At 46.0% G+C, this 17,280-nt stretch overlaps 1 protein-coding gene across 6 annotated transcripts in view; it reads left to right on the forward strand.

The window, feature by feature from the left end:
- Positions 1-17,280, forward strand: part of LOC109901330 (rho-associated protein kinase 2) — a 72,847-nt gene that overhangs the window by 46,319 nt on the left and 9,248 nt on the right. For all 6 annotated transcript variants that reach the window (XR_004211865.1, XM_031836926.1, XM_031836925.1 and 3 more), the window contains exons 9-23: positions 2,640-2,799; positions 3,452-3,545; positions 5,015-5,103; positions 5,211-5,259; positions 5,343-5,478; positions 6,279-6,370; positions 6,507-6,753; positions 7,600-7,706; positions 8,096-8,255; positions 8,652-8,812; positions 10,720-10,904; positions 11,122-11,191; positions 12,696-12,799; positions 13,899-14,085; positions 17,109-17,202. Coding sequence is in view for 5 of the 6 variants with exons in the window: in XM_031836926.1 (XP_031692786.1) it covers positions 2,640-2,799; positions 3,452-3,545; positions 5,015-5,103; positions 5,211-5,259; positions 5,343-5,478; positions 6,279-6,370; positions 6,507-6,753; positions 7,600-7,706; positions 8,096-8,255; positions 8,652-8,812; positions 10,720-10,904; positions 11,122-11,191; positions 12,696-12,799; positions 13,899-14,085; positions 17,109-17,202 (1,935 nt within the window). In the remaining variant the exon portion in view is untranslated. The remainder of the gene's footprint in view (positions 1-2,639; positions 2,800-3,451; positions 3,546-5,014; positions 5,104-5,210; positions 5,260-5,342; positions 5,479-6,278; positions 6,371-6,506; positions 6,754-7,599; positions 7,707-8,095; positions 8,256-8,651; positions 8,813-10,719; positions 10,905-11,121; positions 11,192-12,695; positions 12,800-13,898; positions 14,086-17,108; positions 17,203-17,280) is intronic.

Below are 17,280 nucleotides of genomic sequence, written 5' to 3' on the forward strand. Positions count from 1 at the left end.
TTATCAGTGTTCTTCTAATGGGTTCCCCCACGCTATGGTATCAGTGTTCTATTGGGTTCCCCCACGCTATAGGATCAGTGTTCTATTGGGTTCCCTCACGCTATAGTATCAGTGTTCTTCTATTGGGTTCCCCCACGCTATAGAATCAGTGTTCTGTTGGGTTCCCCCACACTATAGTATCAGTGTTCTGTTGGGTTCCCCCACACTATAGTATCAGTGTTCTGTTGGGTTCCCCCACGCTATAGTATCAGTGTTCTGTTGGGTTCCCCCACGCTATAGTATCAGTGTTCTGTTGGGTTCCCTCACACTATAGTATCAGTGTTCTAATGGGTTCCCCCACGCTATAGAATCAGTGTTCTAATGGGTTCCCTCACGCTATAGTATCAGTGTTCTAATGGGTTCCCCCACGCTATACTATCAGTGTTCTAATGGGTTCCCTCACGCTATAGTATCAGTGTTCTAATGGGTTCCCCCACGCTATAGTATCAGTGTTCTTCTATTGGGTTCCCTCATACTATAGTATCAGTGTTCTTCTATTGGGTTCCCTCACACTATAGTATCAGTGTTCTTCTATTGGGTTCCCTAACGCTATAGTATCAGTGTTCTGTTGGGTTCCCCCACGCTATAGTATCAGTGTTCTGTTGGGTTCCCCCACACTATAGTATCAGTGTTCTGTTGGGTTCCCCCACACTATAGTATCAGTGTTCTGTTGGGTTCCCCCACACTATAGTATCAGTGTTCTGTTGGGTTCCCCCACACTATAGTATCAGTGTTCTGTTGGGTTCCCCCACGCTATAGTATCAGTGTTCTTCTATTGGGTTCCCTCGCGCTATAGTATCAGTGTTCTGTTGGGTTCCCCCGCGCTATAGTATCAGTGTTCTTCTTTTGGGTTCCCCCACGCTATAGTATCTAGGTTCTATTGGGTTCCCCCACATTATAGTATCAGTGTTCTATTGGGTTCCCCCACGCTATAGTTTCAGTGTTCTAATGGGTTCTCCCATGCTATAGTATCAGTGTTCTTCTGTTGGGTTCCCCCACACTATATTATCAGTGTTCTAATGGGTTCCCCCACACTATATTATCAGTGTTCTAATGGGTTCCCCCACACTATATTATCAGTGTTCTAATGGGTTCCCCCACACTATATTCAGCCCATTGTCTCCCGTTACTATAGGTGTGCACTTACACACTCCCCATCATGGATTTAAAAGTGCAGGATTTGTGTAAGCATTGGCTGGGGAAAGTTTCCACCATTGCCAAATCAATGGGAGAAAGTTTGCAGGTGGATAAGGGTGGAGAATGTGAAGGCAGCTTCACTCTCTAGTCTGCTCATTAGCTAGCATGCTGAAGCCCCATTTCTGACTGTTGCCTGAAATAAAGCTGTAAAACTCTCGGATGTGGGAGACTGGGTCTGCTTATCAAATGGCACTCTATTCCCTACAAAGTGCACTACTTTTGACCAGAGCACTATGGGATTCCTTATTGGCCCTGGTCAAAGGTAGTGCCCTGTATAGGGAATGGAGTGACATTTGGGACACAGCCTGTGTGTGCTAGTAAGCATCCTGTCCAAAGATGGAGCAAGGGAGGGGACAGAGGTAGCCCCCTATGTGCTTGCAGGAGTAATAAGAGGGGCACCCCAGAACCACTGCACCAGCCCCAGATCAGATTTGAGGGCGGTCGCTCCCTCATCTCTCCACTCTTACTGTGGCCACAGCTGCCTGTCATTAGCCTACCCGCTATCAGGAGCATGCTGGGAAAGCCATGCCGCAATTGGCTCCCCGGGAGCTGGGACCGTGTCTGTCTCTCTCCAGTCTCACCACACAGCTCTTGATTTTCGCTTTTTCTTTTTCTTTCATTCCCTCTTTTATTGCTCGCTTTCTCATTTTTCTCTCTCTCCCATTTGTCCACCATCTATTGATCTCTCCCTACTGAGGGTTCTGTCTTGACTTGGTTCTCTTTGCCTGGAGCCAGAATGGATCCTGTTGAAGAAATAAGATCCAACATGGCCACTTAGTTTCCTAGCCAGTAGTGACATCTTTATAGGTTGTCGAGCAACTTGGCTCGTCTCAGCTTTCGCCTCCTGGCCCCTTGACACATTTCTGTCCGCTTACTGTACAGATGGAGGGGAGTTAGTTCTCTCTCTCCTAGAGTGTGTTTAGGTGTGTGAAAGGCAACAGTGTGTGTTGGGGCACAAAGAGGGCACTGTAGGGGGAGAGAGAGGAGTGGTGGGTTTGGAGTCCGCCCCACACCAGCTCGCTCCTACCGCCTGTGCCCAGGGCGGTTCGGTGTACTATAGACTACACACACCTAGAACATCACAGTATAGTCTAAAAATGATATATTATTGAGAATCGGAGGAGCCAACGGTTATCTCTGTGTTAGTGTCTCTTGATTGAGACCAATTTTAGCACTGATTTGATTGATTTTAGACATTTTAACCATCTGTCTCCTTCCTCTGCCCAAACCCACACTATTTCTACCCCTTCCTGTTCTCTCGCTCGCTCTCTCACACTCTTTGCTTCTTTCTGACTGAATCTCTCTCTCACTTTGCCTCTCTCCTCCCTCTCTGTCACCTCTCTACCTCCTCTGCCTCTCCCGCTCTGCATTCCTCTCTCACTCTCTGCCTGTCCCTCGTTCAGCCGTGGCCCCAGTAGTGCCGGAGTTGAGCAGTGACATAGACACCAGTAACTTTGACGAGATTGAGGATGAAAAAGGCGACGTGGAGACCTTTCCCACACCAAAGGCCTTTGTGGGCAACCAGCTGCCATTTGTGGGTTTCACCTACTTCAAGGAAGACCAGTAAGGCCAATTGTTTTCTATCTATACTAAGAGTGAAGTTTGGCATCTATACAGTGTCTGTATATAGTTATATTATTGTTATATTTAGCTTCAGCAAGCTAGCCAATTATCCAGGAATCGGGTTTGGTTTACTACATTTAAATTGGAATGAATTTGAATCTATGTACTGTATGTTTTAAGGGAGTTTTTTTGTTAACGGTCTGTCTTTATTCACTAGGGTATTTGGTTTTTTAAGGTTCTCTGTGCTCTGCAGGAAATGTGCTTAGTCAGCTCTGCCTGTAACTAGAGAGGGATGGAGGGAGGGAGAGGGATGGAGGGAGAGATTGTTTCATACGTGTAGAACTGTAAAACCGTTTTAAGCCAGTCGTACACTGTGCGTCTGTTCCTGCTTTACACTGCCTCCTTGTTCCAATAGCCCTTCTAGAAAATCCACGCGGATAAAAGTCTGATCTTATGATCACGATCAGTGAATGGGGATTGTAGCGCTGGAGTCTGAAGTGGGTGGGTTCTGGGTTGGGCCGGGATGTGTTATGGGGCGGGACACTGGCATGGAGGTTGGCATGGTGTGGTAGGGCACCTCAGGTAAAGCCAGTTTAAAGACCCATGTCCTCTCTCCTCCCTCTCCCTTGCTTTTACCCTCCTCCTCTACCAGATTGCTAAGCAGTGTGAATAAAGTGATCTCTGTGGAGGAATCTAAGGACTGTGTGGATAACTGTGAGGAAAAACAGGACAGCATCAAAGGAGAGGTAGGTTGTTGAATCGTTGCATACATACATGTGTTTGGGTTTGTTTGCTTGTTTTTAAAGCACAGCTGGGAGCAGAGGGGAAGATGTGTACTCAGGTGGCCTGAGATGACATTTGAGCCCAAATGTCAAATTGAAATGTTCGATGCAATGTAGTAGCTATGAAGACTAACCAGTAAAATAGAACACTCACGTAGACAGACATAATTCTTAGACTGATTGAATAGAACACTCAGACATACTCAGCATGTGTTTGTAAATTGAATCTGGAGTGCCAGAGTGCCCTCTGGGCGTTCTTAAACTTAGAGGGTTGTCAGATTGTCCGTTCGTAAATTCCGAGCGTTTCATTCTCTGAGCATTCAGAGCGCACACTGGACACTCTGGCTGAGGAGTAGGGTTGATCCCAGCGTTCTGGCCTCACAACAGCAGTCAAACACCCAAGCTAACTGGCTAAAGTTGGCTAGCTTGCTAGCTACATCCAGACACAAATGAAAGAACGCCTCACTCTGACCATTTTACTCCCCCTAGCAGAGCTGGTTAGGCAGTTTTCATGTTATCCAGAGTGTTGGTGACTGTAACTGTGCTGCTGGCAACAATTGAATTACGCTTCTTTGCTGACGTTTACCGATACCGGCCATATTCAACAGGTGTTGAGTGTTTGTCAATTCGTAAGTTACTCCGAGCGTTACTCTCAACGCTCTGGCACACTCAGACGAGAGTGCTCTGAAATAGCCAGAGTGAATTTACGAACGCACCCTCAATTATCAGACAGACGCAATATAATTCTATCTGACAGACATACAACAACTGACAGAACTCAGCGCTGTGTGATTACCAGACAGAACTGACAGAACTCAGTGCTGTGTGATTACCAGACAGAACTGACAGAACTCCGCTCTGTGTGATTACCAGACAGAACTGACAGAACTCAGCGCTGTGTGATTACCAGACAGAACTGACAGAACCCAGCGCTGTGTGATTACCAGACAGAACTGACAGAACTCCGCTCTGTGTGATTACCAGACAGAACTGACAGAACCCAGCGCTGTGTGATTACCAGACAGAACTGACAGAACCCAGCGCTGTGTGATTACCAGACAGAACTGACAGACCTCAGCGCTGTGTGATTACCAGACAGAACTGACAGAACTCAGCGCTGTGTGATTACCAGACAGAACTGACAGAACTCAGCGCTGTGTGAATACCAGACAGAACTGACAGAACCCAGCGCTGTGTGATTACCAGACAGAACCCAGCGCTGTGTGATTACCAGACAGAACTCAGCTCTGTGTGATTACCAGACAGAACTGTCAGACTGACAGAACTCAGCTCTGCGTGATTATCAGACTGAACTCAGCTCTGTGTGATTACCAGACAGAACTGACAGACCTATACCTGAGTGTATGAGCTCCATCTGGTGAGCTCCATGTTAGTGTGCGTACCTGTTAACTCTCCTTCCCTCTCTTCTTCAGTCAGATCAGCTGCAGAAGAAGCTCCATTGTCTTGAGGAGCAGCTCAACCATGAGATGCAGGCCAAAGACCACCTGGAAAACAAATACAAGTAGGGCTCACCTCAGAACACACACACACACACACACACACACACACACACACACACACACACACACACACACACTTACTTACTCCCACATGTTCCTCTCTCCCCAGGACTACCACTAGTCATCTAGAGAAGCTGGTTAAAGAACTGGAGGAAGAGGTGAGACTGGGTGATGTGCAGTATGTAGAGTTGGTCAGTAATGTTTTGGCACATCACACATGAACCCTTCCCTGTCCCTGTAGATGAGCAGCAGGCAGAGAGTGGAGTCTTCTCTGAGGCAGCTGGAGAGAGAGAGGGCCCTGCTGCAGTACCAGAGTGCAGAGAACCTCCGCAAAGTGGAGCTGGAGGCGGACAGGAAACGCTGCCTGGAGAACGACCGTAAGCCCAGGCTGTGTGACACATACACATGGAACCATAGAAGTAGAATCCATTGAACAGATCTCCCCATTCAAGGGTTAGCAGGGTTTCCCAAACTATGTCCCCGGGACCCGACGGGGGGCACGTTTTTTTTTTTTCTTCCCTAACGCTACACAGCTAATTCAAATGATCAAAGCTTGATGATTACTTGATTATTTTAATCAGCTGTGTTGTGCTAGTGCAAAAAAATAAGTCTGCACCCTCTGAGGTCCCAAGGACAGAGTTTGGGAAACCTGGGTTAGAGGTACCAAGCCCTTTCAATGGATGCTACGTCTATGTATGGAACATTATCTAATTATCTCAACATTATGTCAATGAAACAGTTGCTGAATCCCAAATCGATCCCCGGCCCCTACTGCCCGGCCCCTACTGCCCAGACCCTATTGCCCAGCCACTCCTTTACATCTGAGAGGATTGGCTAGGTGGAAGCAACACCGCAACACCGTGACATCATTCTCCACCCAGCCAATCAGAAGGCAATGTGAATTGATTTACCATAATGCTTAGATATGTCCAATCCTCTCAGATCTATAGTGCCTAGGGTGTAAGGGCTAGGGGGGTTGATTTGGAATTCAGCAATTATGTTAGGATTTTGTCCCTACACACACTCCAGTTACCTTTACCTTTACAGGAAGAGTAGCGGCTGCCTCGGGGTTCCATAATAAATCCTCCTGGCCATCTATTATGTCACCTGTACACGTTCACACTCTCCTAAACACAGATACACTGATTGATCTGTCCACCTGATTGTCCTTGTCTAGTGAACAGCCTGCGGGACCAGCTGGAAGAGCTGAAGAGGAGGAACCAGACCTCTCAGATGTCCAGTGACAAGAACATCCACCTGCAGAGACAGGTGAGGCAGAACAGTCCATCTCTCTACCTACCTTCTCTGTCTCGCTCTCGCTCACTCCACACCAATTCTGCACTCCTGAATTGACTAATAAAAATAAAACTCCAACCACCCCACCACCACATCTCTTCCTTCTCAGCTGGATGAGGCGACAGCCGTGCTGGCAGAGGAGCAGGAGGCGGCGGGGCGTCTGCGGAGGAGCCAGGTGGAGGCCCAGAAGCAGGCCCAGGCCCTGGAGCTCAGCCTCAGGGAGCTGGTGGACAAGTGCACCCAGCTGGAGAACGCCAAGATGGGCCTAGAGCAGCAGCTGATGGGCCTTCAGGCCGACCTGGAGGCTGAGAGGAGGGACCGCTGTCTGGGGACAGAAATTATAGTTGACCTGCAGGGTGAGTTTGCACATTTGTAACCTTTCCATTGGTTCCATATTGACATGAGTGCCAGAGGGGCAGGGTTTGCACTTTAGGAACCATTTCATTAGTTATATTGTGGCAGGCAATCTCAAACAAGCACAGCTAGGACCCAGGGCTGCCTGAGAGTACGTCACTCTTACAGAGACCCTGTGTTTTGGAAACTTTGGGACATTGGTCATTGCGTCCATTCAGTTCAGACGGGACAGTGTGGAACAGGCAAGTCATGTTGTTTGCTGTGATGTCTCATAGTTTTCCCTCTTTCAAAGTCTCCATTTGGGTGGAGTCAGGAGCAACAAGGAAAATAAACATTGACAGATGTTATTTTTACACATTAAAGAAGGGAATGAGTGAATACAGGTAGATCATGTAATGTCTCCTAGTACTCTGTGTGAAGCCTTGACTGAACCCGTGTGTGTTCTCCTTAGCTTGATGCCCTCATAGATATCTCAGCCTCTATACTAATGTCTCTACCTCTATACTAATGTCTCTACCTCTATACTAATGTCTCTACCTCTATACTAATGTCTCTACCTCTATACTAATGTCTCTACCTCTATACTAATGTCTCTACCTCTATACTAATGTCTCTACCTCTATACTAATGTCTCTACCTCTATACTAATGTCTCTACCTCTATACTAATGTCTCTACCTCTATACTAATGTCTCTACCTCTACTAATGCCTCTACCTCTATACTAATGCCTCTATACTAATGTGTCTACACTAATGCCTCTACCTCTACACTAATGTGTCTCTACTTCTTTTTCCCTTTCTGTTTTCCACACACTCTCTCATTCTCCATCTTATTTTCTCTCTGTCAGGACATATCCAGGGTCTGGAAGAGGAGGTGAAGCAGGTGAAGGGTTCTCTCTCTGGAACACAGACCAAGAAGAGGCAGCTTCAGCAGAGACTCACTGACATGGAGAAGGTAAGAGGCCTGGGTGGTGTTCATTAGACACCAAATGGAAGAAAATTGACTTTTTAAAAAAAAATTATGTTCCATGATGAACACAAACCTCCACCCCACTGGTAAAACTTAATGTAGATGGCACTCGGGCTCCATGGGAATTTCCCAAGCTCAAATCGACCTCTAGCCCCTCCCCCTTTCTTGTGGAGATCTGAGAGGATTGGATAGATGTGAGCAATGTGATAAAAATGTCTTCTATTTACTTCTATCTTCTATTTCTTTAATCATCTCAAGTCCTCTCAGGTCTCACAGGGGCGGATGTCCTCGCTTTGTCCTGTGGATGTACACAGATTACAGCCACAAATAAACAAACACACAGCTGACCTTTGACCTCTGGTTGGGCCCATTAGGAGAAGAGCAACCAGGAGATTGACCTGACGTTCAAGCTCAAGTCGTTGCAACAGAGTTTTGACATAGAGGAGGCCGAGCACAAGGCCACCAAGACACGCCTTGCTGACAAGAACCAGGTCTATAAGTCCATTGAGGAGGCCAAGTCTGAGGCCCTGAAAGGTGAGAGAGAGGAAGAAAAAGGAGAGGTGATTAGGGGAAATGGGATGCCTAGTCAGTTGTACAACAGAATGCCTTTAACTGAAATGTGTCTTCAGCAATTAACCCAACCCCTCTGAATCAGAGAGGTGCGAGGGGCTGCCTTAATCGACATCCGTGTCTTTCGGCGCCCGGGGAACAGTGGATTAACTGCCTTGCTCAGGGGCAGAACGACAGATTTTTACCTTGTCAGCTCGAGGATTCGATCCAGCAACCTGGGGTGGATAGAAATGCAGCATATTAGAGAAAAATGTATGTGGGGAATGACCGTTTGGATAAAGGTGTTGGCTAATGGACCACATTATACAATTGTCTATTATTCTAATATTTATGGTAGCATTGTCTCCTTGTGTTTGTCAGGGATGGAGCGGACGCTGCAGGAGGAGCGGAGCTCCAAGCTGCAGTTGGAGTCCAGACTGCTGCAGCTGGAGAAGGAACACTCCATGCTGGACTGTGACTACAAGCAGGCCCAGCACAAAGTGGATGAGCTGAACACGCACAAGGACAAACTCGCCGAGGAGGTGTGTGTTTCTGTGTGTGTGTGTCTGTACATGCCCTGTGTGTGTGTGTGTGTACATACAAATCAAATCAAATCAAATTTATTTATATAGCCCTTCGTACATCAGCTGATATCTCAAAGTGCTGTACAGAAACCCAGCCTAAAACCCCAAACAGCAAGCAATGCAGGTGTAGAAGCACGGTGGCTAGGAAAAACTCCCTAGAAAGGCCAATACCTAGGAAGAAACCTAGAGAGGAACCAGGCTATGTGGGGTGGCCAGTCCTCTTCTGGCTGTGCCGGGTGGAGATTATAACAGAACATGGCCAAGATGTTCAAATGTTCATAAATGACCAGCATGGTCGAATAATAATAAGGCAGAACAGTTGAAACTAGAGCAGCAGCACAGTCAGGTGGAAGTTGAAACTGGAGCAGCAGCATGGCCAGGTGGACTTGGGACAGCAAGGAGTCATCATGTCAGGTAGTCCTGGGGCATGGTCCTAGGGCTCAGGTCCTCCGAGAGAGAGAGAGAAGGAGAGAATTAGAGAACGCACACTTAGATTCACACAGGACACCGAATAGGACAGTAGAAGTACTCCAGATATAACAAACTGACCCCAGCCCCCCGACACATAAACTACTGCAGCATAAATACTGGAGGCTGAGACAGGAGGGGGGCTGGGGTCACAAACACATACCTTGTGTTTGTGTGTGTGTGTAAGGAGTTGAATGTGTGAGAGAGTGTGTAAAGATTTGTGTTTCGTGAAGACTTCTCTCTGTTTCATCAGCTGCAAACATAAAGGGAAAACCAACAGTGTTTTAATAGGGTTTTGGACCACTATGAGCCAGAACATCTTCAATGCACCTTGGCATAGATTCTACAAGTGTCTAGAACTCTATTGGAGGAATGCTCCATTCTTCCACAAGAAATTCCACCATTTGGTGTTTTGTTGTTGGTGGCGGAAAACGCTGTCTGTCGCCACTCCAGATTCCCCCATAAGTTTTTTTCCCCACCTTTATTTAACCAGGTAGGCAAGTTGAGAACACCTTTATTTAACCAGGTAGGCAAGTTGAGAACACCTTTATTTAACCAGGTAGGCAAGTTGAGAACACCTTTATTTAACCAGGTAGGCAAGTTGAGAACACCTTTATTTAACCAGGTAGGCAAGTTGAGAACACCTTTATTTAACCAGGTAGGCAAGTTGAGAACAAGTTCTCATTTACAATTGCGACCTGGCCAAGATAAAGCAAAGCAGTTCGACACATACAACGACACAGAGTTACACATGGAGTAAAACAAACATACAGTCAATAATACAGTAGAAACAAGTTTATATACGATGTGAGAAAATGAGGTGAGATAAGGGAGGTAAAGGCAAAAAAAGGCCATGGTGGCAAAGTAAATACAATATAGCAAGTAAAACACTGGAATGGTAGTGGAAGAATGTGCAAAGTAGAAATACAAATAATGGGGTGCAAAGGAGCAAAATAAATACAGTAGAGAAAGAGGTAGTTGTTTGGGCTAAATTATAGGTGGGCTATGTGTTCTATTGGGTTGAGATCATGGCATATGGTTTACATCGTTTTCGTGCTCATCAAAGCATTCCGTGACCACTCGTGCCCTGTGGATGGGGGCATTGTCATCCTATGGGGACATAGCCATAGCAACCAAAATAATGGCCTGCCCAGCATTTTTATACATGACCCTAAGCATGATGGCATGTTAATTGCTTAATGAACTCGGGAACCTCACCTGTGTGGAAGCACCGGCTTTCAGTATACTTTGTATCCCTCATTTACTTATTTTGGCAGTTAGCTGTAAGTCTTGGTGCTGTCTTTACCCTGACTAACCTCACCATCTTGCTCTCTTTCCCTCTTTCTCTCCCTCTTTATTTTTCTCTCTCACCTCGCCCTCCCTCCTTCCACCTCTAGGTGAAGAACCTGAGCCTGGGCATGGAGCAGGAGGAGCAGAAGCGCAGGCTGAGCCAGAACGACCTGAAGGCCCAGACCCAGCAGGTGACCGCCCTGCGCTCCTCAGAGAAGCAGCTGAAGCAGGAGCTCAACCACCTGTTAGACATGAAGCAGAGCCTGGAGAAACAGAACCATGAGCTACGCAGGTAGAGTGGGATACACACACACACACACACACACACACACACGGGCAGCTGGCTTGGACATGAGACGTGAGAGAAAAGGATGTGATGACCAATGGATGTTAGATATCATGTCTGTCTTTCCCATGCCCTAAGTCGTGGGAGTTGTGTATGTCAGTTGTTTCAGATTGACATGTGATTTGACATGGTAGTGATTGACAGTGATTTTGCCCAATCACAGGGAGAGACAGGAGGCTGAAGGACAGCTGAAGGAGTTTAAGGACCAGCTGGAGGCAGAGCAGTATTTCACGGTACTGTTGATTTCCAATGTGTGGAAAGACTGGGTTGCAAAATTCGGGAAATTTTCCCAAAATTCCCAGGTTTTCCAGAAATCCTGGTTGGTATACTCCTGGGTATTTTGGGAAAGTTAATTTTGCACCCCTAAGAAAGACTATCTCTTTTCTGTCTATTCATTCTGCTTACCAGTGTAGTGTTTTGTCCCAAATGGCACGCTATCCCCTATGTAGTGCACTACTTTTTATTTTCATTTTTTTATTTCACCTTTATTTAACCAGGGAAGGCTAGTTGAGAACAAGTTCTCATTTGCAACTGCGACCTGGCCAAGATAAAGCGTAGCAATTCGACACATACAACAACAGAGTTACACATGGAATAAACAAAACATACAGTAAAACAAAAGAAAACAAAAAGTCTATATACAGTGAGTGCAAATGAGGTAAGTTAAGGAAATAAATAGGCCATGGTGGCGAAGTAATTACAATATAGCAAATTAAACACTGGAATAGTAGATCGGCAGAAGGTGAATGTGCAGGTAGAGATACTGGGGTGCAAACGAGCAAAATAAATAAATACCAGTATGGGGATGAGGTAGGTAGATAGATGGGCTGTTTACAGATGGGCTATGTACAGCTGCAGTGATCTGTAAGCTGCTCTGACAGCTGGTGCTTAAAGCTAGTGAGGGAGATGTGAGTCTCCAGCTTCAGAGATTTTTGCAATTCGTTCCAGTCATTGGCAGCAGAGGACTGGAAGGAAAGATGACCAAAGGAGGAATTGGCTTTGGGGGTGACCAGTGAGATATACCTGCTGGAGCGCGTGCTACGAGTGGGTGCTGCTATGGTGATCAGTGAGCTGAGATAAAGCGGGGCTTTACCTAGCAGAGACTTGAAGATAACCTGTAGCCAGTGGGTTTGGCGACGAGTATGAAGCGAGGGCCAACCAACGAGAGCGTACAGGTCGCAATGGTGGGTAGTGTAGTGTATGGGGCTTTGGTGACAAAACGGATGGCACTGTGATAGACTGCATCCAGCTTGTTGAGTAGAGTGTTGGAGGCTATTTTATAGATGACATCACCGAAGTCGAGGATCGGTAGGATGGTCAGTTTTACGAGGGTATGTTTGGCAGCATGAGTGAAGGATGCTTTGTTGCGATATAGGAAGCCGATTCTAGATTTAATTTTGGATTGGAGATGCTTAATGTGAGTCTGGAAGGAGAGTTTACAGTCTAACCAGACACCCAGGTATTTGTAGTTGTCCACGTATTCTAAGTCGGAGCCGTCCAGAGTAGTGATGCTGGACGGGCGAGCAGGTGCGGGCAGTGATCGATTGAATAGCATGCATTTAGTTTTACTTGCGTTTAAGAACAGTTGGAGGCCACGGAAGGAGAGTTGTATGGCATTGAAGCTCAGATCCCAGATCCCTATGGACCCTGGTCAAAAAGTAGTGCACTACATATGGAATATGGTGCCATTTGGGACATCCCATAGTTGTTGTGTGTTAACCGTTTCCTCTGTACCAGACCCTGTACAAGACCCAGAACCGGGAGCTGAAGGAGGAGTGTGATGAGAGGAACAAGCTGTATAAAGACATTCAGCAGAGACTGGAGGAGTACCAGGAAGAAAGGTACTGGAACATTAGGATCCAACCAGAAACTGATCCTTGACATTAAGGTTGCAACATTCTGGTAACTTTTCCCCAAATTCCCATGTTTTCCAGAAATCTTACAGGAATCTTACAACCAGGATTTCTGGAAACTTTGGGGAAAGTTAACAGAATTTTGTAACCCTACCTGACACTATTTGTTCACAATACCGAGCCAAACCAAACTGAGCCGAGCTGTACGGCACTGGCCTGGTTACGTATCTACTGTAGGTGCTGGACTGGACCATTTTGAAAGGAAAATATCATCTTGACCCTCTGAGCACCTCTAGCAAACTGTTGAAGATTAGAGTCATGAGCACACACTTAGTCTCTCTAGGACTGTAGTCTGTCCCTGAAAGATGATCTGTAGCCTAATGTCAACATGCATTCCACCCTTATCACTCAGTCAATTGCGAGATGATAGCCTGACAATACTGCAGGTAATATGATCAGCGTGTTACCTAACCTCCAGTCTACAGGTGACGTGCCATCAATCACCATATCACCAACACCATAAGCTTTGAGCATCTGACAAAATTACGCAAGATTTTAGTTCTGAGTTAACCGAGATTAACACTCACTGTAAAGTCACACAGACAGACTTTTAACGTGTAGACTCCTGTAGCAGCAAGCCCGTAGGACTGTGGGTAAGTGCTTCATAGAAATGGCTATGGAGCTCATTGATTGGCCTGAACATAACGTTTACTGACTTTGAGAGATTAATGTAGGCCTTGGTCGTGTGAATGCCCTGACAAACATGACACTAATGTCATCTGTTCCTCTTTCCCATATTGTAGTCTAAAAAATCCCACAAACACTGATTTTCCTGGTATTATGGGATTTCCTTTCCGGGCTTCCAGTGACTGCTTTGACATACAGTACTGGACTAGATTAGGTTTCATTAACTTTATTTTCCCATACAGTAGTGTGAGAATTTCCCCACATTCCTAATTTCCAGGGGTCTCTGGCAGCCATAACAGTACTGGGCACAGATTAGGTCTCATTAACATTTCCCAGGTTATAGTGTCCAATTCCCCAATGTTCCCACATTCCCTGATATTCCGGATTGTCTTTCCCTCAGGGATTCCCTGGCGGCCCAGCTGGAGGTGAGCCTGACCAAGGCGGACTCGGAGCAGCTGGCGCGCTCCATCGCCGAAGAGCAGTACTCTGACCTAGAGAAGGAGAAGATCATGAAGGAACTGGAGGTGAAGGATATGATGGCCAGACACAGGCAGGAGCTAGGAGACAAGGAGGCTACCATCGGCTCGGTGAGAGGGGGAGATGGAGAGAGGGAAGGAGTGGGAGAGAGGGAGGGAGAGGAGAAATGATGGCAGGAGCTAGTAGACAACAGGGAGGGAGGGGATAGAGAGAGACAGGGGGAGGAAGAGAGATTGACAGAGAGGGAGTGAGGAAGAGAGACTGACAGAGAGTGGAAGGAAGAGAGACTGACGTGGGAGAGTGAGAGTGGAAGGAAGAGAGACTGACGTGGGAGAGTGATAGTGGAAGGAAGAGAGACTGACATGTGAGAGTGAGAGGGGAAGGAAGAGAGACTGACACAGAGAGGGGGGAGACTGACAGAGGTAAGAAGAGAGACTGACACAGAGGGGGGGGGGGGGACTGACAGAGGGAGGAAGAGAGAGATACCGAGAGTGAAACTGAGACCTGAAATCAATCAATCAGTTAAGAATATTGTCAAAGAAGCAAGGTTTCACTGGCTAGGTTTCTGAAGCTAGGTTTCACTAGCTAGGTTTCTGAAGCTAACTTTCACTAGCTAGGTTTCTGAAGCTAACTTTCACTAGCTAGGTTTCTGAAGCTAACTTTCACTAGCTAGGTTTCTGAAGCTAACTTTCACTAGCTAGGTTTCTGAAGCTAACTTTCACTAGCTAGGTTTCTGAAGCTAACTTTCACTAGCTAGGTTTCTGAAGCTAACTTTCACTAGCTAGGTTTCTGAAGCTAACTTTCACTAGCTAGGTTTCTGAAGCTAACTTTCCTTAGCTAGGTTTCTGAAGCTAACTTTCACTAGCTAGGTTTCACTAGCTCGGTTTCACTAGCTCTAGGTTTCACTAGCTCTAGGTTTCACTAGCTAGGTTTTACTAGCTAGGTTTTACTAGCTAGGTTTCACTAGCTAGGTTTCACTAGCTAGGTTTCACTAGCTCTAGGTTTCACTAGCTCTAGGTTTCACTAGCTCTAGGTTTCACTAGCTCTAGGTTTCACTAGCTCTAGGTTTCACTACCTAGGTTTCACTAGCTAGGTTTCTGAAGCTAGGTTTCACTAGCTAGGTTTCACTAGCTAGGTTTCTGAAGCTAGGTTTCACTAGCTAGGTTTCTGAAGCTAGGTTTCACTAGCTAGGTTTCTGAAGCTAGGTTTCACTAGCTAGGTTTCTGAAGCTAGGTTTCACTAGCTAGGTTTCTGAAGCTAGGTTTCACTAGCTAGGATTCTGAAGCTAGGTTTCAGAAGCTAGGTTTCACTAGCTAGGTTTCTGAAGCTAGGTTTCACTAGCTAGGTTTCACTAGCTCTAGGTTTCACTAGCTAGGTTTCTGAAGCTAGGTTTCACTAGCTAGGTTTCTCTAGCTAGGTTTCTCTAGCTAGGTTTCTCTAGCTAGGTTTCACTAGCTAGGTTTTACTAGCTCTAGGTTTCACTAGCTAGGTTTCACTAGCTAGGTTTCACTAGCTCTAGGTTTCACTAGCTAGGTTTCTCTAGCTAGGTTTCTCTAGCTAGGTTTCTCTAGCTAGGTTTCACTAGCCAGGTTTCACTAGCTAGGTTTCTCTAGCTAGGTTTCTCTAGCTAGGTTTCTCTAGCTAGGTTTCACTTGCTCGTTTTCACTAGCTAGGTTTCTGAAGCTAGGTTTCACTAGCTAGGTTTCACTAGCTAGGTTTCTGAAGCTAGGTTTCACTAGCTAGGTTTCTGAAGCTAGGTTTCACTAGCTAGGTTTCTGAAGCTAGGTTTCACTAGCTAGGTTTCTGAAGCTAGGTTTCACTAGCTAGGATTCTGAAGCTAGGTTTCACTGGCTAGGTTTCACTAGCTAGGATTCTGAAGCTAGGTTTCACTGGCTAGGTTTCTGAAGCTAGGTTTCACTGGCTAGGTTTCACTGGCTCTAGGTTTCACTAGCTAGGTTTCTGAAGCTAGGTTTCACTAGCTAGGTTTCACTAGCTAGGTTTTACTAGCTCTAGGTTTCACTAGCTAGGTTTCACTAGCTAGGTTTCTCTAGCTAGGTTTCACTTGCTAGGTTTCTCTAGCTAGGTTTCACTTGCTAGGTTTCTCTAGCTAGGTTTCTCTAGCTAGGTTTCACTAGCTAGGTTTCTCTAGCTAGGTTTCACTAGCCAGGTTTCACTAGCTAGGTTTCTCTAGCTAGGTTTCTCTAGCTAGGTTTCACTTGCTCGTTTTCACTAGCTAGGTTTCTGAAGCTAGGTTTCACTAGCTAGGTTTCACTAGCTAGGTTTCTGAAGCTAGGTTTCACTAGCTAGGTTTCTGAAGCTAGGTTTCCATCCAAAAGCCAACTGTTTTTCATGCAAATATTCTAAAATCCGCATAAAAATGTTAATTTTCCTTCCAGAGATGTTTCCATCAAATTGACTTGTTATCGATAAAAGGCTGTGCTTGATGATGTAGTGCACATAAAAATAACTTCCATGTACCAAATAGAATTTCAATCTGTATCCATCGCATTTTCAATTCTACTGATGGTTTTGTCACAAAAGATTTTGCGTTATATAGCGAATGTGCCCGCTCTGGTCTTGGCACATGCAGCTCACAGATACAGTGCTGGTATAGCCTACATGATGAGACTATTATAGACAGAACAGCAAGATTATTTTTATTTGTCAAACAGCAGCCAAGCATCGATCATCATGTCACCAGAATCAGACCCTCAATATTTATTGGAAAGGAGCATCAAGCTTGCACTTTCACCACCCTGTGAAGTTCATCATAACTTGCTTCATCTGTAGCCTAATAAACTGCATGGTTTCCTGACGAGTCATAGTGGGAGGACCAGACACCACGTCATCGCGTTAGTTCACTTTGATATGTTGTTACATCAAAATTTGAACATAAAGGCTTTTCCACCGCCAATTCTCGCATTACTCATTTTACAGACACAAAAAGATCCCAATTTCTCTTGCGTATTTTGATTTTGCTGACATTTGGAAAGTTTACTGGAAAATGTGCTTTTTCCATCAGGCTTGTTGTGCCATTTTTTTTTTATGTACTGTACTCGCATGACAAGACCACACACACACACAGTACTTGGAGTGTCTGTAACGCCGATCTGTCCTCTGGTGTCTCCTACAGCTGGAGGAGTCCAACCGCACCCTGACAGTGGACGTGGCCAACCTGGCCAATGAGAAGGAGGAGCTCAATAACCAACTGAAGGAGATGCAGCAACGTGAGTCACCCCTCTCATTGTCTAGACCCCTTGTGCTCTGAGCCCCGGTTCACAGTGGCCAGAATGTAACAGAGATGT

The sequence above is a fragment of the Oncorhynchus kisutch genome, linkage group LG12, assembly GCF_002021735.2.
Source record: "Oncorhynchus kisutch isolate 150728-3 linkage group LG12, Okis_V2, whole genome shotgun sequence".
Classification (NCBI taxonomy): Eukaryota; Metazoa; Chordata; class Actinopteri; order Salmoniformes; family Salmonidae; genus Oncorhynchus; species Oncorhynchus kisutch.